The 27,804-nt window shown below is 40.6% G+C and overlaps 2 protein-coding genes across 2 annotated transcripts in view; one reads left to right on the top strand and one right to left on the bottom strand.

Annotated features, from left to right (window-relative positions):
• The window catches only part of mRpL4 (mitochondrial ribosomal protein L4), a 52,729-nt gene extending 42,086 nt beyond the window's left edge, over window positions 1-10,643 (top strand). Inside the window, exons 6-8 of the mRNA XM_068360125.1 lie at window positions 2,380-2,489; window positions 6,419-6,492; window positions 10,394-10,643. Of these exons, the coding sequence (XP_068216226.1) occupies window positions 2,380-2,489; window positions 6,419-6,492; window positions 10,394-10,536 (327 nt within the window). The 3' untranslated portion in view covers window positions 10,537-10,643. The remainder of the gene's footprint in view (window positions 1-2,379; window positions 2,490-6,418; window positions 6,493-10,393) is intronic.
• A 170-nt stretch (window positions 10,644-10,813) lies between these two features.
• Window positions 10,814-27,804, bottom strand: part of LOC137628873 (squamous cell carcinoma antigen recognized by T-cells 3-like) — a 48,294-nt gene continuing 31,303 nt past the window's right edge. The window contains exons 8-14 of the mRNA XM_068360124.1: window positions 21,669-21,842; window positions 20,892-21,066; window positions 20,355-20,513; window positions 17,447-17,597; window positions 13,099-13,147; window positions 12,265-12,504; window positions 10,814-11,867 (exon numbers count right to left, since the gene is read on the bottom strand). Of these exons, the coding sequence (XP_068216225.1) occupies window positions 11,035-11,867; window positions 12,265-12,504; window positions 13,099-13,147; window positions 17,447-17,597; window positions 20,355-20,513; window positions 20,892-21,066; window positions 21,669-21,842 (1,781 nt within the window). The 3' untranslated portion in view covers window positions 10,814-11,034. The remainder of the gene's footprint in view (window positions 11,868-12,264; window positions 12,505-13,098; window positions 13,148-17,446; window positions 17,598-20,354; window positions 20,514-20,891; window positions 21,067-21,668; window positions 21,843-27,804) is intronic.

The following is a 27,804-nucleotide window of genomic DNA, read 5'->3' as shown; positions in this document are numbered from 1 at the left end:
AAAGAGGCTAGATCTCCTCCTTGGAACATGTTTTGAGTCCTTCAGTCTCTGAAGGGAGCTCCCTATGAACCATTACGCCAGGCAACAGATCGCCACCTAACTTTGAAGACGGTGTTCCTACTCGCCTTGGCTTAGCCCAAGAGAGTCGGTGAACTGCATTGTCTATCATACCACATCTCCCATTCAGGGAGATGGGGAGAGGTAATACTCAGCTTCGTCCCTGAATTTATTGCCAAGACTCAAAATCCGGGGGTAGCGGATCCTAGATTCAGGCCCTTCAGGATCGAGAGTCTTTGTCATGTAACTGAACACCCAGACCAACTAGTACTTTGCCCAGTGAGGAGTCTGAGGGGTTATTTGTAAAGAACAGCAGCAGCTTGCCCCTGTATATTGGCGCACTTTGTCAGCATGGTGAGGGTCATGGAGAACACCATCTTGTCATGGATTCGGAAGGTCTTTGACTTTGCACCTAATCCTGAACCTCCTCCACCACCACGACCCAGAGTTCATGACGTCAGGGGCATTGCAACGTCCCTGGCGTTCAAAAAGAACTACTCTGGTGCAGGTATTGCAAGCGGGCGGGTGGAAGTGTCAGATGACCTTCACCGCCCACTACCTCCAAGACGTAACCCACAGGAGCATGGAAACATTTTCCGTTGCTCCTGTGATGGCTGCATAACAAATGGTCTAAACACCTCAAGCTCCTAGATGGACACGTAGGAGAGGGTTGAGGGCCGAGGTTACCCGGGTTACTCTGGGGTTAATGAGTTAGAATGACTGGCTTCTTTCTTTCCTTCACCTTCCTCTCCCTTGGAGAATCAGCACTATGGTACTCGCCACAGCTGACCTCACCTCTCTGCAGGTTAGATAATTTCCCTTGTGTAACCTAGTATAGAAATTATACAAGTTGCGTCCCCAATACTTGTAGCGAGGGGTAAGGTTTAAGTACTGTATTTTGATTCCTATGACTCTGAGGACTCATACTAGACCAGTCACATTTCTAGTGTCACAAACACACAGCTAGTAAGGTGCAGGGTTCCAACCGCCTGCAATCTATATCATAGAGGAGAGAACCCCGAGTCAAATACCAAGAGCCAGTTGGCGCAGTCTTCCTTCCTCCTATAGAGTGCCTTAACAAATGACAAATTTGGAAGTAATTTGTATTTTTCGTAACAATACAAACCTGGAGCTATTTATACAAATTGGCCTGCCAGCCCTGTTGGAATAATGGATGGTTTGTGTCTAAGATTATGTAGTGGTTTCCGGACTGTGGCCAGAGGTAGCACCCAAACTGCCTAGTGTCCGAATGCCGACCACAACCCAACATTCACTACACTGTCCCCCAGGAAAGTCTTGCCTGCAAGCAAAGTGGGTGCTCAGCCCTGGTGTGTGAGTGAGCGGAGTAGCCAACTACCCCCCACCCCTCCCGCTAACTAGCGGTTGGAGTGGTTATCCCTTGCTAAAATCTTATGTCTCGTCTCATCTGTGGTGAAAGTAATATCCCCTATAAATAGCTCCAGGTTTGTATTGTGAGAAAACAAATGGATTATTTCCTAATTTGTTATATTTCCAAACTATATTAAACCCAAAAGTCTGAGGCCTAAGGTCAAAAGGGAGCCGATTTATAGGCTGGCATTACTGAAGCTTACCCACCACCTGTCATTAGTTATAATTACCTCATTGATTTGGTAAACGGCCTTTGCAGCTTTGTTAAAGTCATACACCTATTACAAATGTTTGGTTTGTGTAGGAAGAATTAAAAGGACTTTATAGACTGATTTTGTAATAATAATGATAAAGGAAATTATAGAGCAAGCATTGGGATATGTCAGTTGAGCAAAATATTGTTAAAGTTGGAAATTTGATGTTACAACTGTATTAACCAACTGACATTTTACAGGTGGTTGATTTTCTTCATTAAGCAATAACATCTCATTTTTTACATATTTGTCCTCCAAATTTTTTTTTTATATTAGTATATGAGTAAGAATCTATGCTGCATTATACATCATTTGTTTACAATCCTACCTTGTATTATATATGTTGTTTTGACAAAGTTGCCTTTTTAAGAAAATGTTCAATTTTAATTTCTTTTTACTTTACTATTAAAATGTAATTATCTGGACCTCAAAAATTTTGGGTTAATAGACAATTTATTGTATTACTGACAATAGTGAATTGCTTTCAAGGGCTCATATTTTGTGTAGGTTGATTTATTGAAAGTTTGTTTCCTGTTGACTTTCAACTCTTGAAACCAATAAACAGCACATAGTTTGGGGCATAACCATACTTGTAAAGAACCATATAATTCTCTCAAATACCTTTATTAGAAGTTTTCCTCATAGGTGAATGGTGTACATATCTAAATTTTACTTCCAGGATGACATAAAAATTGTAGAAGATTTTGAAATGCCTTCTGATGAAGCTCCTTATCTGGAAGAATTGTGTCATGAAAGATGCTGGGGACCTGCTGTTCTTTTTGTAGACGAGTAAGTATTTTCTAAACTGGTTGTAAGATATCATTGAAAGGGGAAGAGCAAGAGAGGGTGTGGCTTCAATGCTGAGTGAATGGGTAACAGGTAAAGTAGTGGAATGGAGGGAGTTATGATCTAGGTTAATGTGGGTAAGGTTTAGGTTGGAGTTTTGTTAGTGCGTATGTACCAGGTTTAAGTGAAGAAGAGTAGAATGAATTATCTAGGTGTGTAGAAGGACTGAGTAGAAGGAATCATGAAGTTGTGATGGGTGACTTAAATGATAGAGTGGGTGCTGGAGAGGTAGAAGGTTGGAAAGTATGGAATACCAGTGGTGAGAGACTGGTAGATATGTGTTGATCAAGAGCTGGTGATAAGTTGCTGTTTTTTCAAAAAGAAAGTTAATAACAAGTATACATGGATAAGAGTGGCAAATGGAATAGTAGTAGAAAGAGCATTATAGGTATTAAGTTGGCCAGGGCACCAGCCACCCGTTGAGATACTACCGCTAGAGAGGTATGGGGTCCTTTGACTGGCCAGACAGTACTACATTGGATCCTTCTCTCTGGTTATGGCTCACTTTCCCTTTATCTGCACATACACCAAACTGTCTGGCTTATTCTTTACAGATTCTCCTCTGTCCTCATACACCTGACAACAATGAAATTACCAAAAAAATTTTCTTCACCAAAGTGGTTAACTACTGCACTAATTTTTTAGTGGCTACTCTCCTCTTGGTATGGGTAAGCAGCTCTTCTAGGAGAATGACACTCCAAAATCAAACCATTGTTCTCTAGTCTTCGGTAGTGCCATAGCCTCTGTACCATGGTCTTCCACTGTCTTGGGTTAGAGTTCTCTTGTTTGAGGGTACACTTGGGCACACTATTATATCTAAATTCTCTTTCTCTTGTTTTGCTAAAGTTTTTATAGTTTATATAAGAATTATTTATTTTAATGTTGGTAATGTTCTTAAGATATTTTTTTCCTTGTTTCTTTTCCTCACTGGGCTATTTTCCCTGTTGGGACCCTTGGGCTTATAGCTTCCTGCTTTTCCAACTAGGGTTGTAGCTTAGTAAGTAATAATAATAATAATAAGAAGACTATTGAGATGATTGAAAGATGTACACGTGTTTATGGGTATGGTTAAAGGTATGTGTGATCATTTTTTGGTTGAAGGAAAATTAGTTATAGCAAATAAGTGGGGAAATAGAATGTGGGAATTTAAAAAGGGAGGTAGTGATTGTTGAAGAGTTGAAAAAACCAAAGGTTAAAAGTGAATACCAAGAAAGGTTAGAAGTGGCATATGACAGAGAGTGAGAGAAACGGGTGATCTAGAGGAGGGGTGGAAGTAAGTAAAAGAAAATTTTATTGGGCTTGCAAGTGATGCGTGTGGCAAGAGGATTGTTGGAGGCAGCACGAGGAAGGCTAGTGAATGGTGGAATGAAGGAGTGAAGATAAAAGATAAAAGTGGAAGAGAAAAAGAGGCATTTGAAAGAATGGCTGCAGAGTAATAGTGTAGAGAAGTATGAAAGATATAGAGAAAAATGTGGAAGTTAAACTTGAGGTAGCTGAGGCAAAGAGGGCGGCTGACTGGAGCCATGGTCAGGGATTGGGTCGTTTTTATGAAGAGAATAAGAAGGTTTGCTTCACATGAGCAGTTTGAAACTGTGCAGCAGATTCCTGCATGTCAAAGAGCATGGCTTCACACAAGCGGTTATTTTCCATGCAGTTGGTCTGCATCAGGGAACAGAATACTAATCAGTCGGTTTTTGTTCGAGATGCAGGACGTCGAGAAGAAAGTGGTCAAAAACCTCTCGTCTGAAGGGCGCCATAAACTTCTTAAGTATTCTATAGCAGCGCATGTGGTTTGTAAATCACTACTGTCTGGTTATTCTGCTGCGGCGCGGTTAGTTCCTGCAGTGTGTGAAGGACCTCATTGATCTACATTGATTTCTAAACTGCACGGTTTCAAACCCCTCGTGTGAAGCGGGCTAAAGTTTTGGAATGAAGTGAAAAGAGTAAGGAAGGGGGATTAAGAAATGAAGAGACAGTGAAAGATCAAAATGGAAGGTGGTTGAAAGGAGACGAGGCAAAGAAAAGGTAGGTTGAATATTATGAAAGATTACTGAATGTTGAGGATAATAGGTAGGCAGATATAATTGCTGTTGCAGGTGTTGAGATGCCAGTGTTGGTAGATGAGAGTGAGAGAGAGATTACAAGAGAGGAAGTGAAGAGAGCACTAGATGAAATGATAGCAGGAAAAGCACCTGGTATGGCTGGTATGAGGGCTGAGATGTTGAAGGAGGGGGGTGTGACTTGAATGTACTTGAATGGTTGGTGAGATTGTTTAATATATGTTTTGTGTTCTCAGTGGTACCAGTGGACTGGGTGTTTTTGTGTATTGTTTCACTATATAAAGGTAAAGGATATATTTAAGTTTTAAAGGCCACTCATGAATGGCAAGTAGGACAATACCCTTGAGACTGACCATATATACATATGATCAGTGCCCAAGCCCCTTCTCCATCTAAGCGAGGACCAAGAAGGGCCAGGAAATGGCTGCTGATGTCTCGGCAGATAGACTTTTAGGCTCCCCCAAACCCCCCATCTTTAGCTCACAAGGATGGTGATGTTGGAGCCACCAAAGAAACTCTTGAGTTTGATCTGGACTCGAACCCCAGTCTGGCGTTCACCGGTCAAAGACGTTACCACATCAGACACCACAAACCTTGTTATTTTAGGTTTATTAGTTTGTTGAGTGTGGTTGGAAAAGTGTATGGTAGAGTACTAATTATTAGGATTAAGTATAAAACAGAGGATGCAATCTTAGAAGTACAGGGTGGTTTTAGAAGAGATATGGGATGTATGGATTAGATTTTTATAGTTAGGTAGATTTGCGAGAAATATTTAGCAAAAGGTAAGGAGGTATATGTTGCATTTATGGATCTGGAGAAAGTGCATGTAAAGAGTTGATAGGGAAGCGATGTGGAATGTGATGAGGTTATATGGAATTGGTGGAAGGTTGTTGCAAACTGTGAAGAGTTTCTACATAGGCAGTAAAGTGTGTGTTCGGATGGGAAATGAAGTGAGCGATTGGTTTCCTGTGAGAGTGGGGCTGAGACAGGGGTGTGTGATGTCTCTATGGTTGTTCAATTTGTTTGTTAATGGAGTTGTAAGCGAGATGAATGCTCGAGTGGTTGGTCAAGGATTGAAGCTGACAGATGAGTCATCATGAGTGGGAGGTGAATCAACTGTTGTTTGCAGATGATAATGTATTGGTTGCAGTCTCTGAGGAGAAGCTGGATCGATTAGTGACAGTTTGTAAGGGTGTGTGAGAGAAGTAAGTTAAGAGTTAATGTGGGTGAAAGTACGGTTATGGTATGCGAAATTGAATTTTATGTTGAATGGAGAGTTACTTGAGGAAGTAGATCAGTTTAAGCACTTGGGGTCTGTTGTTGCTGCAAATGGTGTAGTGAAAGTACCAGTTGGGAATTCAGCATATGAAGCTTCATTATGGTGGATAACAGATATTATTTATTTATTTTTTTTTGTTTTTTGCTACCCCCAAAAATTGGGGGAAGTGCCTTGGTAGATAGATAAGATAGAAGATATCATTGATGTAAAAAGTTTATATTTCTTATTATGTTCTTGCCTCTAGAAATTTAGATTTTATAAGAATATTTGAATTTTATTTATTATGCTGGCTTGTCTCTGGAAACTTTTGGTGTTTTTCAAAACATATTGTTCCTTAATGTTATCGATTAATATTTTCTCAATTTTGGTGTTTATATAAACCTGTTAATAAAGATTTAGTTATGTTAGGTTTCTCAGTGTTGTTTTGTGAAAGGATGGTATAAATTTTCAAGTGTTTATAGAACTTGATAAATCATAATTGAAATTAAAGTACTGTAACAATTTTTTTTTATATATAAAATTCTTCCTTTCAGCACTGACATTATGCCTCGCAACATAACACTCGCAACAGATTCAATTTGGCACTACAATCTTATGCCAGTTTATGGTAAGTCAAGTTTTGTTACTTATAATTCTATTTGCATGACCTTTGTGAAAGATGGTTTTGTAATTTAATTTTATGTTGTTTCATCTTAAGAAAAAAAGAAAGATTTTAACTAAGTGTTGATGGCTGTGAGAAAGCATCAATAAAAGCATTTTTATAATAGAATGCATCTTGTTAGAATACTATACAGTATGTATATTCATCAACCCAATACAGCTATCATATTCACTAATACTGTACTATATAATCATATCTCTCCTGATGTTCATATTGCTTTGTCCCTGGAGCCAACTCAACAGTGACGTTAGCCCCAAAAACTAAAAATTTACCTTCCTATCAAGAGGCCATGTCTCCCGCCAACCAAGGCGACATCTAGTGTCTGATGGCACCTTGAGGTAAGGTCTGGCCTTACCTACCAAATCAGTCTGTCATCACTCGAATTGGCGCTGTTTATATTGTGGAAACTAGATTTTCTTTTTACATGTCCAAAAATAAACTAACATCCTTCATCAAATGCTAGATTTTGATTTAAAAAGTGTAAAATAAGGGATTCGGTTAGTTATAATGAAAGTCATTCAAGAGAGAGAAGGCACAATATTTTACCTGAAATGTTTATGGAGAGATACTCTTTCCAAGCTGTAACCCCCATCTCCTCTCCTCCTCCACTCTCATCTCTTTAATGCCAGCCATAACTCCTCAAAGGTATAATGCAAGATAATTTGTCAATATTTCTTCTTTTTTTGTGAAATTTGTTTCTATTTTTATTTATTTCTGATGTAAGGGGTTTAAGGGGCTATAATTTCCTTACTAAATTTTATTACAAAACTTTAAAAAGTGTGCTGTATGTGTGAAGTTATGAATTTGTAGGTAGTAGGTTGGCCAGTGCACCAGCCACCCGTTGAGATACTACCGCTAGAGAGTTATGGGGTCCTTTGACCGGCCAGACAGTACTATATTGGATACTTCTGTCTGGTTACAGTTCACTTTCCCTTTGCTTACACATACACGGAATAGTCTGGTGTATTCTTTGCATACATCTGACAACACTGAGATCACCAGACAATTCTTCTTCACCCAAGTGGTTAACTACTGCACTTTAGTTGTTCAATGGCTACTTTCCTCGTGGTAAGGGTAGAAGACTTTAGCTATGGTAAGCAGCTCTTCTAGGAGAAGGACACTCCAAAATCAAACCTTGGGTAGTGTCATAACCTCTGTACCATGGTCTTTCACTGTCTTGGATTAGAGTTCTGTTGCTTGAGGGTACACTTGGGCACACTTTTCTATCTAATTTCTCTTCTTGTTTTGTCAAAGTTTTTATTGTTTATATAGGAAATATTTATTTTAATTTTACTGTTCTTAAAATACTTTATTTTTCCGTGTTTCCTTTCGTCACTGGGCTATTTTCCCTGGCTTATAGCATCCTGCTTTCCCAACTAGGGTTGTAGCTTAGCAAGTAATAATAATAATAATAATCATATGAGTGAATTCCTTTTATTTCTTTTTGGAAAGTGTTTAGGAATACAAACATTTGTGGTTATGAGCTTGTTCCCTGAATGAATAAATTTGTAAACCATGTTACTACTGTAATTTGGTAGTCTACTTCATGAGTTGCTTTGTATGTTGGTAAGAGTAGTGCAATTGTCTTAGTGAAGGTGTTTCGACCAGAAACTTACTGGAGAGTCGACCTGAGATATCACGCTGCCTGACCCCGGGGTCGCCTCGGGCATGTACCACACTGCCAGAGGTTGACCCCGTAGAAAACGAGAAGAGGGAGATAAACTATACAAAAAGCTGGTCGGTTAGGTAGAGTTAGCCAGTAACTCCTAAGAAGGTAGTTCTAGGTAAGTATGTTAGGAAAAATACAAATTACTTAAAAATTTGTGATATTCTGTTTAGGTAATAGCTGACTGCTTTTAGCTTCATACTTAATTATGTTAACATTTGGTATACACCATTATTAAGTTTTGTTTTGCAGCCAGAGTAGACTGCAAAAGTTTTTTTGTGTATGCTTCTCTAATTTCCATTGTCGACTCGGAACTTTGAATCTCCGGTGTTCGAGATAGTAGCAGATCTAATACTGTAGTGGATTCTAGGAATGGACATTCAAACGAGAATTGGTGTTTGTGATCAAGCCCTTATTTTCCATTTAATTAACTGAATTATGTACTCTTTCTGTAAAATAAGAGATTTCTGTAAAGCTATATTTTTTAACTTTATTATATTTTGACAGTTCAGTTATGTTTCAATACACTATGAACTTGGTTCATGTAGGCTCAAGACATTTAATGCATTCACATTTAATAAAGAAGCAGCATCGATAGATGATGAATTTAAGATGTCCATTTTGATCTTTTCAAACAAATGGAATGGACCAAAAGATTAAGTGGTGGAAATTGAAAGATGCAGAACTGAGAGTCTTGTTTAAGGAAAGAGTGCTGGAAGCAGTAAGGTTACATTAGGATGTACAAGAATGCTGGACCGAGAATAGTAAAGTGAGTCTAAGGATCGGTGAGGAAGTACTTGGAAAGTCATCAGGAAGAAGACCCCCAAATGATAAAGAATCATGGTGGTGGAATGATGAGGTACAAGTATGGGTAAAAACCAAGAAAGAAGCCAAGAAGAAGGCAGATCTATCAGGACAAGAGCAGGATAAAGAAGACTATAAACAAGCAAAGAAAGAAGCAAGTAGAGCAGTAGCAAAGGCAGAGACATTAAATGAACTCTATAAAGAGATGGAAACACCAGAAGGAGAGAAGAAAATATTATGAATTGCCTAGGCCCGAAATTCTGCATCTAAAGACCTGACGCAGATAAGGTAAATAAAAGATAGCAATGGTATAGTTTTAGCAGAAGAGAATGTAATGAAAAGAAGGTGGGAAACTTATTTTGAAGGGCTATTGAATGAGGAGAACCCAAGAACAGTATTTGAAGATGGACTTCAAGACGAGGCAGTTAGCATAAGAGAGATTGGAAGAGAAGTAGAACAAGCAGGAAAGATGATGAAAAATAGTGAAGCTGCAGGACCGGATAATATACCAGTAGAGGTATGGAAGAGTCTTGGAGAGGAAGGCATAGATATCTTGTGGGACCTGATGCAAAATATCTTCAATCAGGAAAAGATGCCAGAGGAATGGAGAGGAATCCTAATTATCCCTATCTATAAGGTGAAGGGAGACATCCAGGAATGTGGCAACTACAGAGGCATGAAGTTGATAAGCCATACTATGAAGATATGGGAGATCATTGAGAAGAGACTCAGAGGGATGAAACAACAATTGGTGAGGAACAATTTGAATTCATGCCTGGAAGAGGGACTGCAGATGCAATATTTGCTTTGAGGCTGATGATAGAAAAACATCGGGAGAAACAGAAAGGATTACATATGGTCTATATTGGTGAGAGGGTGGCACTATAGATTTGCTTCTCCTCATTTACCAACCTGTCGCATTTCTTCACTAGAGGCATGAGATTGTTGAAAAGAAAATTTTTCAATTTATGGAGTATATGTTGATAAATCCAGGCTTCCCAAAGAGAAGCTATTTAAACATCACGGGAAGTTAATAGAAATAAATGGAATTTTATTCAAGTGATAACATATATACCGACTAATAAGTTCAAGAGGATATGATATCAAGTGCATATACGAGACTGATTAAGTAGGTAAAAGTCAACCTTTCATTAGTTGGTTGGAGGTATGGCCTTTTGATGTTCAGAACGGGACATTTTCAGTTTTTTTTTTTTTGGGGGGGGGGGGGGGGGGTTGATGTCACTGATAAGTTAATTTCATGGACAAAGCAATGTGAACATCAGGCGAGTATAGAAATGTTTTATTATTAAAATTCCAACTTCTCAAAATATGCTATACTTGGATGAAAAAATTTAACCTTATGTTTTTTATTCCCAGGATTAAATGTGCTTAGTATGCTGAAACATGACACGCTTGTCCTTACTGTTGCTGCAGTCAAGAAACTGGAAGAAAAGTTATTGTATAATCTCAACAAACCAGAATTGCATATTATGAATGTGAAAAAGTTTCGAATGCCATAACTTATTTTTAAATAATAGTAATTTGGTTATGTACTGTAAATATTGTCAAGTCGTTGGTCATAATTATATGCTGTAAAATTATCCTATTATAAGATTGACAACCATTATTTAAGTTTTTCATTGTGAATGTTTTTTTTCTTTAAATGCAGACTATATAACTCCAACAATGCAATTTATTCTTTAGCAAACCATGAATTTCTCTAGTTCAAATATTTTTCAGTTCTTCTAATTCTTTATAAATATGAAAAAGGATGACTATAAGGCCAGTGGATATATAATAACAGAAGATTTGTTTATTTATAAAAAATTTACAGATATATAAACTACAGGATTGCAAGTCTTGCAAAATCAAATATTTCAAATATTTTTTCATGTAAAATATACTTAACTAAATATCCATGAAAAATATTATGGTTCTCAAGTGAAAAAATTAAATTTCATCAAACCATTCATTTTCTCGAAGAGATAAATTTATATCACCACTTTATGCATGAAAGACTACTTGAGGAACATCTTCCTAAAATCATCATTGGACTTCGGTTTGGCAGAATCCTCTGTTGCGGCTGCAGTCTCTTCATTAGACTTAGTTTCAACAGATTCTTCTGTTGCCGCCTTATCTTCCTTGACAGATGAACCTGAAGCCCGCATTAAAGACCTTGGCATTAAGTCGAACATGCCTTTTTTACGAGCACCGGGTATATTTTTGCCTCTATTTTTACTTCCAAGAGCATCGCTGTTAGGCTTAGGATTTCCTAATTTGTCCTTAGATGGTGGATTACTGATCATCACGTTGATAACTTTGCCCCGTAATTCTTTCCCGTCCATTGTTTGGCGTACTTTTTCAGCAGCTTCCGCGTTTGGGTACTCAATGTAACAAGTCCCTTTTGAATATCCGTTCCTGAAAGTGACGAGTCTTATGTCTTTGATTTCACCCAAGGGTAAGAATGCTTCTTTAACGTCATCCTGTGTCATGTCAAATGGCAGTCCACGGATGAAGAGCTTGTTCTTCTCCTCTTGCATTGGATACTTGAAATGGTGACTATGTCCCTCCGGATCGTACTTGGAGACGTACACCGGTCGATTGTCGAGAGAGACTCGGTCCATCTCTAGAGCTTTCTGCACAGATTCCTGTGTCTTGAAAACGAGGTATCCATAACCTTTGCTACGGCATTTAAAATCCTTAACTAGCCGGAAATCTTTTATTTCACCACATCCAATGAATAATGGAATGATGTCTTTTTTATCTATCCCAAATGCCAAGTTGCTGATAAATACTGTGGTTAAATCGTCGTCGGAGTCTTTCTCCGTACAAATACCATAGACTTCTGTGACTGAAAAAAGAAACAAAAAATTCAGTGCAGAACAAAATACAAGTAAATAAACTTTAGAAAAAAATATTTCATTATGTAGAACCTAGTTTATGTGCTGTCAAAAATGAAGGCTAAATATTTAGATAGATATGCAAAGAATCAACCCTTCCCACTCCCTCTCGCTTTCCTAATTACAACACATCTCACCACTGTATGACTACTCCCTCCCCCCCACCCAAGGGACGGGGAGAGACCAGTAGTTTAAGTATTACTGCTGAATGTAACTGGAAAAATATACACATGTATATATATATATATATATATATAGCCAGAAACTTGTTCTTTATTACATAGGGGAGATAGCTGAAGGCATTCCTCATACGTATGTAAGTTAGATCACTAGTGCCTGGTAACTTACGTTTGGCCTTCTTAGCTTGCGACTCCAACTCCACTTCATCAGCTTTCCGTTTAAAACCCGGTGGTGGCTCTACCCCGCTTTTATAACCTGGAGGAGGATCAACATCACCCTTGAAGCCAGGTGGTGGGGCTACATCACTTTTAAAACCAGGAGGGGGGGCTACATTATTTTTGAAACCTGGTGGTGGTTCAGGATCCTTATTGTAGGTAGACTGGGGTGACTGGACTTCATTTTTCATGCCTGGAAGGAATTATCTTGTAGAGTAACATCCCGAATTGAAAACTAGGTGTATGTGAACAACTACAAAACTGTTTAACCCTTTAACCCCCAAAGGACGTACTGGTACGTTTCACAAAAGCCATCCCTTTACCCCCATGGACGTACCGGTACGTCCTTGCAAAAAAATGCTATAAAAATTTTTTTTTTTCATATTTTTGACAATTTTTTGAGAAAATTCAGGCATTTTCCAAGAAAATGAGACCAACCTGACCTCTCTATGACAAAAATTAAGGCTGTTAGAGCAATTCCAAAAAAATATACTGCAAAATGTGCTGGGAAAAAAATAACCCCCTGGGGGTTAAGGGTTGGAAATTTCCAAATAGCCTGGGGGTAAAAGGGTTAATATTAAGTATTTTAATCAATCCACCAAGAAAAAAGTAAAGATTCTCTATAGTGAAATTTGGACAAGCAATCAATAATTTCTATCAAATACTTACCCCAAAAATGAGTTAAATAACCAAAGTATTGTAATGTATGGTTTCCTACTTGCAGACTAATATCAAATTTAATAAGCCAAAGGAAACTTGGAGGCAATTACTTCAAATGTAGACTTACCCTTGGGTTTTTTTGGCACTTGGAGAGGAGCTTTGAATACACCGTCATCCTGTAATTGAGAAAAAAATATGAAACCGAGAATTACGCTTTTCCGTCAATATTGGGTAAATGAAAATTTTTTCAAGTGGAAAACGATACATCACTGATTTATTCTTGAATTATTTTTATTTTTCTATCTTATTATATATTGATTAATTATTGTACATTAGTTTAATTCCACTTAAAGAGAAAAAGAGGGTTAACTAGGGTCTGCAGAAATCTTAAATGGATTATGCTGATCCAATTGTCCATTTACTTACATAGAGATATCAACCCTGTTGGACTCAATCAAATAAATACCAGTGTCTCTAAAGGTGCCAATTAGATTTGAAATTATACTGTCCTATGGATCTGCTAAGCACTAAACAGACAATCTTCAGAAGCATGGTCCAAAAAGCAAAATGTCCAATAAAGGTGGACACATGACATTAGCGACACAAGAATAGTAAGTTGAAATTTCTAATGCTCATACGACTGGTCCGACAGGATTGCTTCAAATATCTGAATATTATTCAATAAATTGAGGTTCCCCAAACTACTGTAGAGGAAGCAAAATTGACAAAAGATCAATAAAATCCCCATCAGTTAGTTTCCTAGATATGACAAATTCGGAGATAATTTGTATTTTTCCCTAATACAAACCTGTAGCTATTTCTATTGGATATTACTTTCGAAGGAGCTGGAAGGTAGCCATTAGATTTAAAGTGATGGTAACTCTACCTGACCACTAATAGTGGGTAGGTAAGGGGTGGTTGGGGGGTACCCAGCTACCTATATCTACTCATGGTTCAATTAACCACATCACTTTTTGCTTGCAGGCAGGACTTACTGGGGGGCATATAATGGCAGGCCAATTTATATAAATAGCTACAGCTTTGTATTAGTTAAGGAAAAGTACAAATTATCTCCGAAGTGGTCATTTTTCCCATACTAACAAACCTTCCGCTATTTATATTGGAAGACTCACTTTTATGAGGGTGGCAAGTCCAACTACTGGCTTAATCATTAATCCGAGTTTCCCTAGTACAGTATTAGACTATAATAGAGGGACACCTTGCACTACGCATATCAATACAAGCGAGTATGATAGCGTCCTGAGCAACTAAAGTAGTTGTGAAAGAACGTCTAGGTAAGAAGATGCTTCTAGTTAAAATGGGAGCCCTGCCCTACGCATAAAAAGACGTTTCCCAAGGCTTACCTCACAGGAGGCGTTGGGGATGTGTACAAGTATGTGAAAAACATACAGTACTTGGTTACACAAGGGAAGTGATTATTACCTGCAGACGTTGAAGCCAACTTTGCAAAGGGATCCCATGGAGCTGTTCCTCAAAAGAGGGGAAGATGATGAAAGTAAATGAGCCAGGCATACTTTCATTCATCCCAGTCTTACCCCGGGTAGCCAATACTTTCTACATTCTGCTACTTGTCCATCAAAGAGCCCAAGGTATTATTAAACCACTTCTTGTCACCACCACATGATTGGCAGAGAAAACGCATCGAGCCTTCTGTGGGTCACGTCTTGTAGGTAGGGTGAGGTGAAGATCAGACACCTTTCCACCCTAAGAATGGTAAGGTTTGTGTCACAAAAGAGCTGCTTGAAAACATTATGGACGGATTCTGCCCTAAAACAGTCAGAGCTCTGGGTCATCTCTATGACGAGGAGGAGAGGGATTCTGCGACTGGTATAGAACCTGCGTCCCCATCGCGGACGAGATCCTTACAACCTCCTCTGACCTTCATAAGGTTAGTGAGGCATGGTGAACCTAAGGAGCGAACTCCTTCATTGTTTTCCTGAGGTATGGCCTCAATATAATCACTGACGTGAAAAGAAAAACAATGACGAGTATCTAACCCAGTGTGCTATACCCTTGGGGCTAGGTAATCACCCTCCTCAATGTATGTCCCCAAGTACTGTAATTACCTGTGTTACAACCTTGATTACAAAGCAGCAGGTTCTCAGTAGGAGGGCTTGAACCTTATAAGGGCTTGAACATAAGGTTCAAGCTGCCCAGAACAAAACAGGATGTTACTTAGTTTCTCACCGTCAGCGAGAGATGTTGAGGTAGACCCATAGGGTACGTCACTTCAGGTCGAGGGTCACACTGGGAAAGACCTGTCTTTGGGATCAGGGGAAGATCTTGAGTTTAGAGCCACCCATCCGGTTGAAGGCTGTATTACTCCACTACGGGTAATTGGTTCAAACTCTGGAGAGCAACGATAGGGGGAGATGCTCGATGGACGAGCAAAGGTCTTCCATTGTCTAAGCCTGAGAGCGTGATTCCCTTCATTGGCAATTTTTGAGTGCATGACTAGAATAGCACTCTTGAGAAGAGGAAAAAAAAAAAACATGACTTACCACAAAGTATCTAGTCATAAAGAAAGTCCCTAATGGGCTCTCCAGTCATAGACGTGCCACTGTATGTTACCTGTCTTTTCGGTAAGACAAGTCATAAATAGCGAAAAAAAAAAAAAAAAGGGATTTTGACTGTGTCGCCCAGTGAAATGCTCCTTATAGCACCATTTCTAAGGTATAAATACTGCTAAATATACCAGAGAAAAAAGTTGCATAGAATGCCAGGAATATACCCAGCTCACTCACCCTTATAGGGTGTCGGTATAGTAACTGGGGCGTGTTAAAACCACTACCAGAGGTCCCTTACCAATTAGTCATCTCCTTCCTCAACATACCCCGTTACTACGAGGTGGCGTTCTACATCCGACTACTGCCCGTTACTACGGCTACTGCCCCTCCCCCCCTCACCCCCACCCCTACCACTACCCACACACTCCCATCATTCCTTTCTTAGCACCGTCATAGTCAACACGCGTTCTTGTGTTCGGAACCTTACTTTGTGTTTAGTGACAATGTCTGAGCTCCAAGAGACTTCTACTCCCAAGTTAAGTATTGCAATTATTAATTTTGACGAGCTGAGGTAGCGACACAAAAATTTTTATAACATTAATTTTAGTCTGGATGGGTAGCATACAGTGTCGTTATAAATAGCAAAAAAAAATTACTTTTAGAAGAAAAAACTCATTTCATTGGAGGTCTACATCAGGTCTATACAGTATAGGGTAGTAATCCCAAGTCTCAATATTAATTATCAAAGGAGATAGAATTTGAAAAACTCATTTTCAGGATAATTCGCCCTGGCGTCGCAAAACCGAAGGTCAGAGGCAAAAATCTTAGCAGTTTGGAGATGTTTTAAGTTACCTTATTAAGCGGTACGAATGTCATAGTCCTGTCCTTGTTGACATGAAGAATGTAAAATTTCAAAATTGTTATTTTTTTAAAGATATCAGGTTTGAAAAACTTGAAATAAAAGAGAAGAAAATCTTCAAACCATGGCAGAGGTTAAGGGACGCCAAAAGGTAGGTGGCAAAGAATAAGATAATGGAATCTAAATGTAAACAAAGCAGGGAGATAATATTTAGAATGGCAAAATGGTTTAGAAAAGATGGAAAATATAAATGCAACAGATGAAGTAAGATGAAAATGGAGAAATAGGAATGTGGATTTTTTTCTGAAAAGTTTATAAATGAAGAGAATAATCCTGAGCAGAAGGATGTAGGTGTAGAGGTTAAAAGTGCACTTGGGGACCATAAAAACAACAGAAGAGCCCGTGATCCATGAGATACAGTAGCTAGTACATCTGCAAACCTGATAAAGGATGAGATAGGAACAGAGTAAGAAAACTCTAAGAGGACAGTAAATAGAGGTAAATGCACAGCAGCATTAAAATGACAATGTCTGAACCCACAAACTACTATTTAGTCCAGGCATCCCCAGGAAGAGACTAGTGCCTTTGATGCAAGGTTTGCAATATTCTGTGGGCATTACTAAAGGGCTTTGTAGTATCTTATCAGCCTATAGCTGAACTCGCTTTTTAGCCATCTACTTTACCTCCCTTCAAGCAGGCTTACTTTCATCCTTCTGTTCAATGTCTTATTTTTATTTCATAGTGCAGTTGCTGGATTTAACCAAAGCTGCACATCAGTGCTGAATGACCTCCCTAGTCCTAGTGCCATGTAACATGGCTCAAATTACGCAAATAAATCAAAAAATTAAGAACAGGTCGTTATGCACTCAAAATTCTTTTTTTTTCCTAGTTTTGCTTATTCTTATGTTTTGTCCACTACTTAATGTAATTGTATGTTATGGCTCTATAATTGAAATTTCTATTTTTCCTTTTTAGATTCTCCTGATTTCATAATTACAACATAAGGGATAAATTCTAAATACTGTAACTATTTCAGATTACAGCACACTCAGAAGTAACCACAAATCTGTAGGAGAGTCGCGCCTTACCTGTGGGTGTCCGTTGGTCTGCCTGTCTTTGTGAGATTTCTTGATCATCTTGCCTCGGTCTTTCTGCTTACTAAATCTCCCTTCTTTGGCCTCTTCTTCAGCTTGCAATTTGGCAGCGTCATCAGCTCGCTTTCTTCTGACTATCACCATCCTAAATGACAAAAAAATCTCTATCTTAAAATATGCAAATTATTACATAAAACTTTCAGTACAGCACCTGCATTAAACATCACCATGGCTTTGGGAAAATGGTGTTTCTTAAAGATATATAAATCAACCTAACAGCAGAGGAGAATAGATGGTAAACTTGAGATATCGGATGAGACCTGGAATATAATCAAGAATGGACAACAGCAAAATGTAATAATTGAAAAGGTTATGGGTGGTATTGAACTCAAGTTCTGATAAGTTACAAAAGTGGAAGAAGATATAAGAGAGACTATATGGAAAAGTTAATACAGAATAAATAATGAAATATCCCTAGTCAGTAGTAGAAAATAAGACGACTGAGGAGGTTGGTGTCTAGCACCCCCCAACTCAGGTCTCTCTTCTGCTCGGGTCCCACCGGTTCTAGGCTACTTGGTGGGTTTCTGTGCTGAGATCAGAAGGTCATCAGCTCTCCCCAACGAGGTTTTTGTGCTAAGACCAGGAGGATCAGCTGTCACTGAAGGACATCGTATATGAAGACAACCTTAGTGCACTAACTTCTTGAGAGATGTTAGATGCTCTAGCCATTTTGTCACTAGTGCTAGAAATTTTCCTCTCGAGAGAAAGCTCTGCCAGAAAATGATTCTCTGATGGAAAGATCTTGCCTAGTGTGGTCCTGACCAAAGGTGGAACAGTCTGAGGATGGTTGGTCTGTGAAAGGGAAGCTACCTGCCATTCCTCTTCACAGGGGCGAGCGTTGGCAAGGCGAAGGTTGGTAAGGTGCACTAATTTGCGCACCTTTTCCATATCATCCTGCTGTGCGTCCTGCTGGGAGTGTGTGCTTGCGAGGAGAGAGTTGGAAAAGTGAGCCTTTCACAGTTCTTACAAGTAATTGCTACCTGTGTGCACTTGCGAGGAGTGCGTCTGCAATCGTGGGGTGAAAACTGGTAAAGCGCATTCCTTCCAGTTCGCCCAACTGGTAGCGTGCACTCGCAAGGTGAGAGCTGGAACTGCGCACTGGTTTGTGTGCCTTTCCCAGTTCTCACTGGCAACAGATCTACCCGTGCTTTCCAGCTCACCCAGGTATGCAACGTAGAGCTCGCCTTTATTCCGGACAATGCTTGTGTGTGCGGTTCCTGATGGAAAGACTTGCCCAAGAGAGCAGTATGTGTAGCAGAAGTGAGGCGTGCCTCTTAGTCAGGCTGACGAGCCCGTTTGGCCACCTTGCTCAATGAATGGGCGTGCAACACCGCGCAAGATTTCCTTGTGAAACTAGAGTCTGTGTTCACGCCCAAGTATGATGGACCAGGGTACGGTATTTTCATTCGACCTGTCTCCCACAGCAGCCTGGTGGGTAGAGTTATGCACTTCTACAGAAGGAGGGAGGTATTCGTTCATAAAAGGCTATTAAGACTGCAGGAGGCAGGATGTACCAGCACCTTTCCCATGAAGAAAAATTTCCCCCTCCCAAGCGGCCGGCAGTCATCACAATCTACGGCAAAAGTCCCAGTGGGAAATCGCAACGAGACTCGTTTCGTACCCTGAGGTTACAGTGGTGATGAGTAGGGTCTGGTTACGGACGAATCCAGGCTCTGCCGGAGGAATCCCCCTAAGGGGAAACCACACAGATGAAGGTAGTCTCTCTCGCAGACGGGAAAGACGACTAACCTCTGTTGTCGCTGTCTGCAAGTCTCACTGCAAGTGAGGAGATTGGACAGTGGCTGGTCGAGGAACTCTCCCTCGGAAGGGAACGTTGCTCAACGCCTGGTGGAGGTTAACTTTCCCTCGATAGGGAAAATTATCTAACTCTTGGGGGCGAACCTCCAGGCAGTACTCTCTGCTTCCTGTCAACGAGTTACGATTCTGCCTCATCCAGTTGAAGGTCGACATCGAGTGTTTTCTATCAATGCCTGTTCTGTACTGTATTTGGTGTTATATAATTGTGAATAAGTATCCACAAATATTGCTTTATGGAATTCAAGGACGTTCCCACAAAAAAATTAGCAAATGGTAAAATCGGACTTAAACAGAAAGGAACAAGGAGATAAAATAACACTAGACTGAGAAAGGACTTATGAGGTAAAGTTACTCAAATATTCAAGAATAATTATATCCAATGTAGTATCGCTTGCATTCAAATCTAGTGATAATATAAAAAGGAAAATAAAACAATAGGCTGACTGAATAAGATGGAAATCAAATAGACTGAAAATGTAAATCTATAGTCTATTCTTTACACATTTTCATCTGTCCTCAAACACCTGACAAAACTGAACTTACCAAACAATTCTTCTTCTCCCAAAAGGTTGATTACTGCACTGTAATTGTTCAGTGGCTATTTTCCTCTTTATAAGAGTAGAAGAGACTCTTTAGCTATGGTAAGCAGCTCTTTAAGAAGAAACACTCCAAAATCAAACCATTGTTCTCTATGTCTTGGGTAGTGCCATAGCCTCTGTACCCTGGTCTTCCACTGTCTTGAGTTAGAGTTCTCTTGCTTGAGGGTACACTCGGGTACACTATTCTATCTTTTGGGTACACTATTCTATCTTATTTCTCTTCCTCTTTTTTGTTAGTTTTCATAGTTTATATAGGAAATATTTATCTTAAAGTTACTGTTCTTAAAATATTTCCTTTTTCTATGTTTCCTTAACTCACTGAGCTATTTTCCCTGTTGGAGCCCCTGGGCTTATAGCAATCCTGCTTTTCCAATTGGGTTGTAGCTTAGTAAGTAATAATAATATAATCTGTACAATAACATTACCTATCTTCATATCTTTTGTGAAAGTCCTCCATAGTTTCCAACGATCCAAGCTCTTGCTCAAAACGGAAGTAAGCATCGCCTATCACTTCCACAGGCTCCCAAACCCGTTCCAGAGCACGACGGAAGAGTTTTCTGCAATGCTTCTCAGATCCAAAACTCCTGGAAAATAACTTTTTAATGTAATCAAAGTCACGGAATAAGATCAATCAGGAATTATATTAAGTAATGAAAATCCAGATATAGACAAATCTTCATGACCATATAATAATTTTGAATTATATGCAAGTCTTGAATGTTTAATGCTTTTGAAAATTTGTTTAATTCTGAACTATGCAAACTCATGAACTATTTTTTTTTTTTCATAAAAAATGAAATTTTAACAAACAATTACACAACAACATCTGACCTTCCTTCGAATCCTGGGTAAGATCAAGTAATAAATTGAAGGTCTGGTTGATAATGCAAAATGAAAACTAGGCGTTATCATTATTGCACAATTCAACCGCACCATTTCTCATTAAAATTCAAGAAACAAACCTCTCCAAATTAATAAACTCAAGCCACAGACTCGAATTCCTGAAGTTGTCGTTTCTCTTCATTATGATATCGTTCCAGATCTCTCTCGCTCTATCAGGATTTTTGGCTGACTCTGCTTCAATGCAAGCCCAAAATCTTGGTACATCACTGTCAATATCGCCTTCCTCACCAAAGTCTTGAAAAAAGAAAAACATGTCTGAAGATTCTCACCCTTTTAATTTTCAGGGACCATCAGATTGAATTGCACTTAAAAAAGTTTTGCAAGAGATAAATTTTCTTAAAATTAGCAGAATTTATACAAATGTACAGTACTTATGTATAACAAAATTCTATAATAAAAATCAATAAATAAGACAGATGATAGCACATAAACACTTTTTCTACGATCAAATTTTCCTAACAGAATTACCAAAATATTTTCGTTAATATCAGAAGAGCTGATAACGTAATTGTAAACGAAAAATGCCAAAACCCCAAGGGCTCCAATAAGGATAGCAGACCAGGTACAGAAAATGGAAACAATAATAAATAGGATACAGCAATACAAAACGATCATTTCAATTATACAGTAAGCTTAAGTATGCTTAATGAGAAGGTATTTTCCACTGGTTTATTTTTCCCAAGTTTCAATAATTTTGCAACTCGATAAGCATTTTGAAAGGAAAAAATTCAACTATAATGTACATAAGCATAAAAATACTTTTGAAAAAGAAAAAGAAATTATGGTTTCCTGAAGACTTCTTCAGACATTAAACGCTCAACGGACGATTCACTTACTGTCGTCAATCATTTCGATGGCCTGTTGGCACGCTTCTCTCAGATCGTGCAACGGTATCTCAAACTCCTTGTCCCAATCGATCAGCCGGCGCAGGTAGACCAAATATGACATCCACATGTGGGTGGCTTCCCTACCAGACTGGAGACCACAGCCAAGACCAGTTTCTAAGGCACCTGTTTAGATGGTAGCAAAAAAGGTCTCTTATAACATTGTGATGATAGATACTTTTTAACTAAAATTTACTAAAACATACATACATACATACATACACACATACATACATAGATAGATAGATAGATAGAGATGTGTGATGTCGCCGTGGTTGTTTAACTTGTATGTTGATGGAGTGGTGAGAGAGGTGAATGCTCGAGTGCTTGGACGAGGATTAAAACTGGTAGACGAGAATGACCATGAATGGGAGGTAAATCAGTTTTTGTTTGCGGATGATACTGTACTGGTTGCAGACACAGAAGAGAAGCTTGGACGATTAGTGACAGAATTTGGAAGAGTGTGTGAGAGAAGGAAGTTGAGAGTTAATGTGGGTAAGAGTAAGGTTATGAGATGTACGAGAAGGGAAGGTGGTGCAAGGTTGAATGTCATGTTGAATGGAGAGTTACTTGAGGAGGTGGATCAGTTTAAGTACTTGGGGTCTGTTGTTGCAGCAAATGGTGGAGTGGAAGCAGATGTACGTCAGAGAGTGAATGAAGGTTGCAAAGTGTTAGGGGCAGTTAAGGGAGTAGTAAAAAATAGAGGGTTGGGCATGAATGTAAAAAGAGTTCTATATGAGAAAGTGATTGTACCAACTGTGATGTATGGATCGGAGTTGTGGGGAATGAAATTGATGGAGAGACAGAAATTGAATGTGTTTGAGATGAAGTGTCTAAGGAGTATGGCTGGTGTATCTTGAGTAGATAGGGTTAGGAACGAAGTAGTGAGGGTGAGAACGGGTGTAAGAAATGAGTTAGCAGCTAGAGTGGATATGAATGCGTTGAGGTGGTTTGGCCATGTTGAGGGAATGGAAAATGGCTGTCTGCTAAAGAAGGTGATGAATGCAAGAGTTGATGGGAGAAGTACAAGAGGAAGGCCAAGGTTTGGGTGGATGGATGGAGTGAAGGAAGCTCTGGTGATAAGAGGATAGATGTGAGAGAGGCAAGAGAGCGTGCTGCGTGCTAGAAATAGGAATGAATGGCGAGCGATTGTGACGCAGTTCCGGTAGGCCCTGCTGCTTCCTCCAGTGCCTTGGATGACCGCGGAGGTAGCAGCAGTAGGGGATTCAGCATTATGAAGCTTCATCTGTGGTGGATAATGTGGGAGGGTGGGCTGTGCCACCCTAGCAGTACCAGCCGAACTCGGTTGAGTCCTTAGTCAGGCTGGGAGGAACATAGAGAGGAGACGTCCCCTTTTTTGTTTCATTTGCTTGATGTCGGTTATCCCCCAAAATTGGGGGAAGTGCCTTGGTATATGTATGTATTCTGTAATCAGTAGTAAAACCAATAAAGATGAAAATGTTGGTTATTAGAGAGTAAGCGACCATGTACAGTATATCCGATGGTAAAAAATGTCGCATGTAGCTTGAGTAGCAGATCCGCTGCCTCGTAGTGAAGGGGTTAATCTGCTTCTGAGGATAAGTTGATTAGATTCCTTCCTCAGAAGGATGAGATATCCACAGTATTTTGAGTTTGACAGAAAGTATTCTGAAAAAACCCTGGTCCAATGGCCTTAGAACAGAGTAAAGATTCCAATAGAATACAAAAATTCTTTGGTAGGGCATATGATATCTTATGAAACATGAAAATGAAATAATGATATACAGTAAAAATATATTGATAAAATATGACTTAGATGATTACTGAATCATGACACATCCTAAATATTCTATGGAAATTTTACTTTGTAAATTTGACATACATCTAGATCGACTTACGATGCGTCTCTTGGTCCGTATGTCGATCGTAAGTTGATGAGTACCTGTAGTTGTATAACAAAATAAAATTGTCTCCAATATATCATGCCTAGCAGAATAAAGCTAAAGTTATTAGACATAAACTTGCAAAGGAAAATGTTATTTTCATTAGTAAAATAAATTTTTGAATATACTTACCCGATGATCATGTAGCTGTCAACTCTGTTGCCCGACAGAAATCTACGGTCGGGATACGCCAGCGATCGCTATACAGGTGGGGGTGTACACAACAGCGCCATCTGTGAGCAGGTACTCAAGTACTTCTTGTCAACAAGAACTCAATTTTCTCCTCGGTCCACTGGTTCTCTATGGGGAGGAAGGGCGGGTCCTTAAATTCATGATCATCGGGTAAGTATATTCAAAAATTTATTTTACTAATGAAAATAACATTTTTCAATATTAATCTTACCCGATGATCATGTAGCTGATTCACACCCAGGGTGGTGGGTGGAGACCAGCATACATGTTAACAAAGAAGCTAAGTATCCCGTATTTCATTTTATTAGTTATTCAAAAATAACATAAAATAAATAAGTACCTGGTAAGGAAGACGACTTGAACCATTACTCTGCCTTTATTAAGTACGTCTTCCTTACTGAGCGTAGCGGTCCTCTTAGGATGCTGAACGACTCTTAGGTGCTGAAGTATAAAGGGCTGCAACCCATACTAAAGGACCTCATCACAACCTCTAACCTCGGCGCTTCTCAAGAAAGAATTGACCACCCGCCAAATCAACAAGGATGCGGAAGGCTTCTTAGCCGACCGTACAACCCATAAAAAGTATTCAAGAGAAAGGTTAAAAAGGTTATGGGATTATGGGAATGTAGTGGCTGAGCCCTCACCTACTACTGCACTCGCTGCTACGAATGGTCCCAGGGTGTAGCAGTTCTCGTAAAGAGACTGGACATCTTTGAGATAGAATGATGCGAACACTGACTTGCTTCTCCAATAGGTTGCATCCATAACACTCTGCAGAGAACGGTTCTGTTTGAAGGCCACTGAAGTAGCCACAGCTCTCACTTCATGTGTCCTTACCTTCAGCAAAGCAAGGTCTTCTTCCTTCAGATGAGAATGTGCTTCCCTAATCAGAAGCCTGATGTAGTAAGAAACTGAGTTCTTAGACATTGGAAGAGAAGGCTTCTTGATAGCACACCATAAGGCTTCTGATTGTCCTTGTAAAGGTTTTGACCTTTTTAGATAGTACCTAAGAGCTCTAACTGGGCAAAGTACTCTCTCCAGTTCGTTCCCCACCAAGTTGGACAGGCTTGGGATCTCGAACGACTTAGGCCAAGGACGTGAAGGAAGCTCGTTTTTAGCAAAAAACCGAGCTGCAAGGAACATGTAGCCGTTTCAGATGTGAAAACTATGTTCCTGCTGAAGGCGTGGATCTCACTTACTCTTTTAGCTGTTGCCAAGCACACGAGGAAAAGAGTTTTTAATGTGAGGTCCTTAAAAGAGGCTGATTGGAGAGGTTCAAATCTTGATGACATAAGGAACCTTAGGACCACGTCTAGATTCCAGCCTGGAGTGGACAACCGACGTTCCTTTGAGGTCTCAAAAGACCTAAGGAGGTCCTGTAGATCTTTGTTGGTGGAAAGATCCAAGCCTCTGTGGCGGAAAACCGCTGCCAACATACTTCTGTAACCCTTGATCGTAGGAGCTGAAAGGGATCTTACGTTCCTTAGATGTAACAGGAAGTCAGCAATCTGGGTTACAGTGGTACTGGTTGAGGAAACTGCATTGGCCTTGCACCAGCTTCGGAAGACTTCCCATTTAGACTGATAGACTCTGAGAGTGGATGTCCTCCTTGCTCTGGCAATCGCTCTGGCTGCCTCCTTCGAAAAGCCTCTAGCTCTTGAGAGTCTTTCGATAGTCTGAAGGCAGTCAGACGAAGAGCGTGGAGGTTTGGGTGTACCTTCTTTACGTGAGGTTGACGTAGAAGGTCCACTCTTAGAGGAAGAGTCCTGGGAACGTCGACCAGCCATTGCAGTACCTCTGTGAACCATTCTCTCGCGGGCCAGAGGGGAGCAACCAACGTCAGCCGTGTCCCTTTGTGAGAGGCGAACTTCTGAAGTACCCTGTTGACAATCTTGAACGGCGGGAATGCATACAGGTCGAGATGGGACCAATCCAGCAGAAAGCATCCACGTGAACTGCTGCTGGGTCTGGAATCGGAGAACAATACAACGGGAGCCTCTAGGTCATCGAGGTAGCGAACAGATCTATGGTTGGCTGACCCCACAGGGCCCAAAGTCTGCTGCAAACATTCTTGTGAAGGGTCCACTCTGTGGGGATGACCTGACCCTTCCGGCTGAGGCGATCTGCCATGACATTCATATCGCCCTGAATGAACCTCGTTACCAGCGTGAGCTTTCGATCTTTTGACCAGATGAGGAGGTCCCTTGCGATCTCGAACAACTTCCTCGAATGAGTCCCTCCCTGCTTGGAGATGTAAGCCAAGGCTGTGGTGTTGTCGGAGTTCACCTCCACCACCTTGTTTAGCTGGAGGGACTTGAAGTTTATCAAGGCCAGATGAACCGCCAACAACTCCTTGCAATTGATGTGAAGTGTCCTTTGCTCCTGATTCCATGTTCCCGAGCATTCCTGTCAGTCCAATGTCGCACCCCAGCCCGTGTCTGATGCGTCCGAGAAGAGACGGCGGTCGGGGTTCTGAACAGCCAAAGGTAGACCTTCCTTGAGAAGAAAGCTGTTCTTCCACCACGTTAGAGCAGACCTCATCTCTTCGGAAACAGGAACTGAGACCGTCTCTAGCGTCATGTCCTTTATCCAGTGAGCAACTAGATGATACTGAAGGGGGCGGAGGTGGAGTCTCCCTAACTCGATGAACAGGGCCAGCGATGAAAGTGTCCCTGTTAGACTCATCCACTGCCTGACTGAGCATCGGTTCCTTCTCAGCATGCTCTTGATGCATTCTAGGGCTTGGTTGATCCTTGGGGCCGACGGAAAAGCCCGAAAAGCTCGACTCTGAATCTCCATACCCAGGTAGACAATGGTCTGGGATGGGACGAGCTGGGACTTCTCTAAATTGACCAGGAGGCCCAGTTCCTTGGTCAGATCCATAGTCCATCTGAGATTCTCCAGACAGCGACGACTTGTGGGAGCTCTTAAAAGCCAGTCGTCTGACGGAGCCGGACACAAGATCATGGTACTGCTGCACAGTCTGTGAACTGTCAACCATGGGGAAGCGAGGAAGTACAGCGACAACCCGAAACTGTCTAGACTGTCTGGGTAGTACAGACAACTCCTTATCGGGTTGCTGAGGTTGCCGCACTGCGTCACAACAAGTCACCTCTGCTGGTTGTTGAACGTCTTCCCAGAGACACACTGACTCCGTAAAAAAATCCTCTATCAAGGACTAAGCTTGGACTGCATGTCTTGCAACAAAGCTCAAGGTCTATGGGAGCAGGTGTGGCAACAGACGGGGTTAGCGACTGAAGCGGAACCATTTACCCTCCCTGGAAGCATGTTATGCTTAAATAAAAGTCCATAGGAGGCTAAGCAGCTTAAGGCTCCTCTCCAAATGACAGAGTCCTCAAGGGAATATCAGAAGGAGGGAGAACAGCACTTTCTCATCTACAGGAACCATATCCGAGAAAAGCTAAGTTCTCTCAGTGAGGGTTTCACTGGTGCAAAAGCAGCAGACCAGAAGGCAACGTTATGAAACTGCTTGACAGTCTGTGAACTGTCAAAAACTGAACTGTCAACCACAACAGGAGCGTGAGGACATACAGCACTGGTGTAAAAGTAGCAGACCAGAAGGCAACGTCATGTAACTGCATGACAGTTTGTGAGTTGGCAACAACCAAAGTTGTGTGGGGAAGCCTCAACTCCTGCCTGACTAGTTTGCTGCTGGTGAGTGGCGGTAACCACAGTGTGTTGCGGAGGCTGACACACCGTGTCAAAACACGGCAGCTTGTGGTAGCTCCCGCACGGCAACGGAGTGCTCTGTGTGTGGGAGTCATCATACATCTGGCAGGGTTGACTGTGCATGGGTGGAGGAGCTCTCACAACAAGAGTGTGAGAGCAGGAAGCCATGCCGGGCGCACAACCGTGGGAGGTGTAGGCCCACGGGTGCATCGTCAACCTTCTCCGCAGTCGGAGTGTGGGAGCTGGCAACAACAAAAGCAGAGTGCTGGTGCGTGGGAGGGGCT

The sequence above is a fragment of the Palaemon carinicauda genome, chromosome 36 (assembly GCF_036898095.1).
Source record: "Palaemon carinicauda isolate YSFRI2023 chromosome 36, ASM3689809v2, whole genome shotgun sequence".
Taxonomy (NCBI): Eukaryota; Metazoa; Arthropoda; class Malacostraca; order Decapoda; family Palaemonidae; genus Palaemon; species Palaemon carinicauda.
The sequence above is the reverse complement of the archived record's forward strand: the minus strand, read 5'-3'. Positions and strand labels throughout refer to the sequence as shown.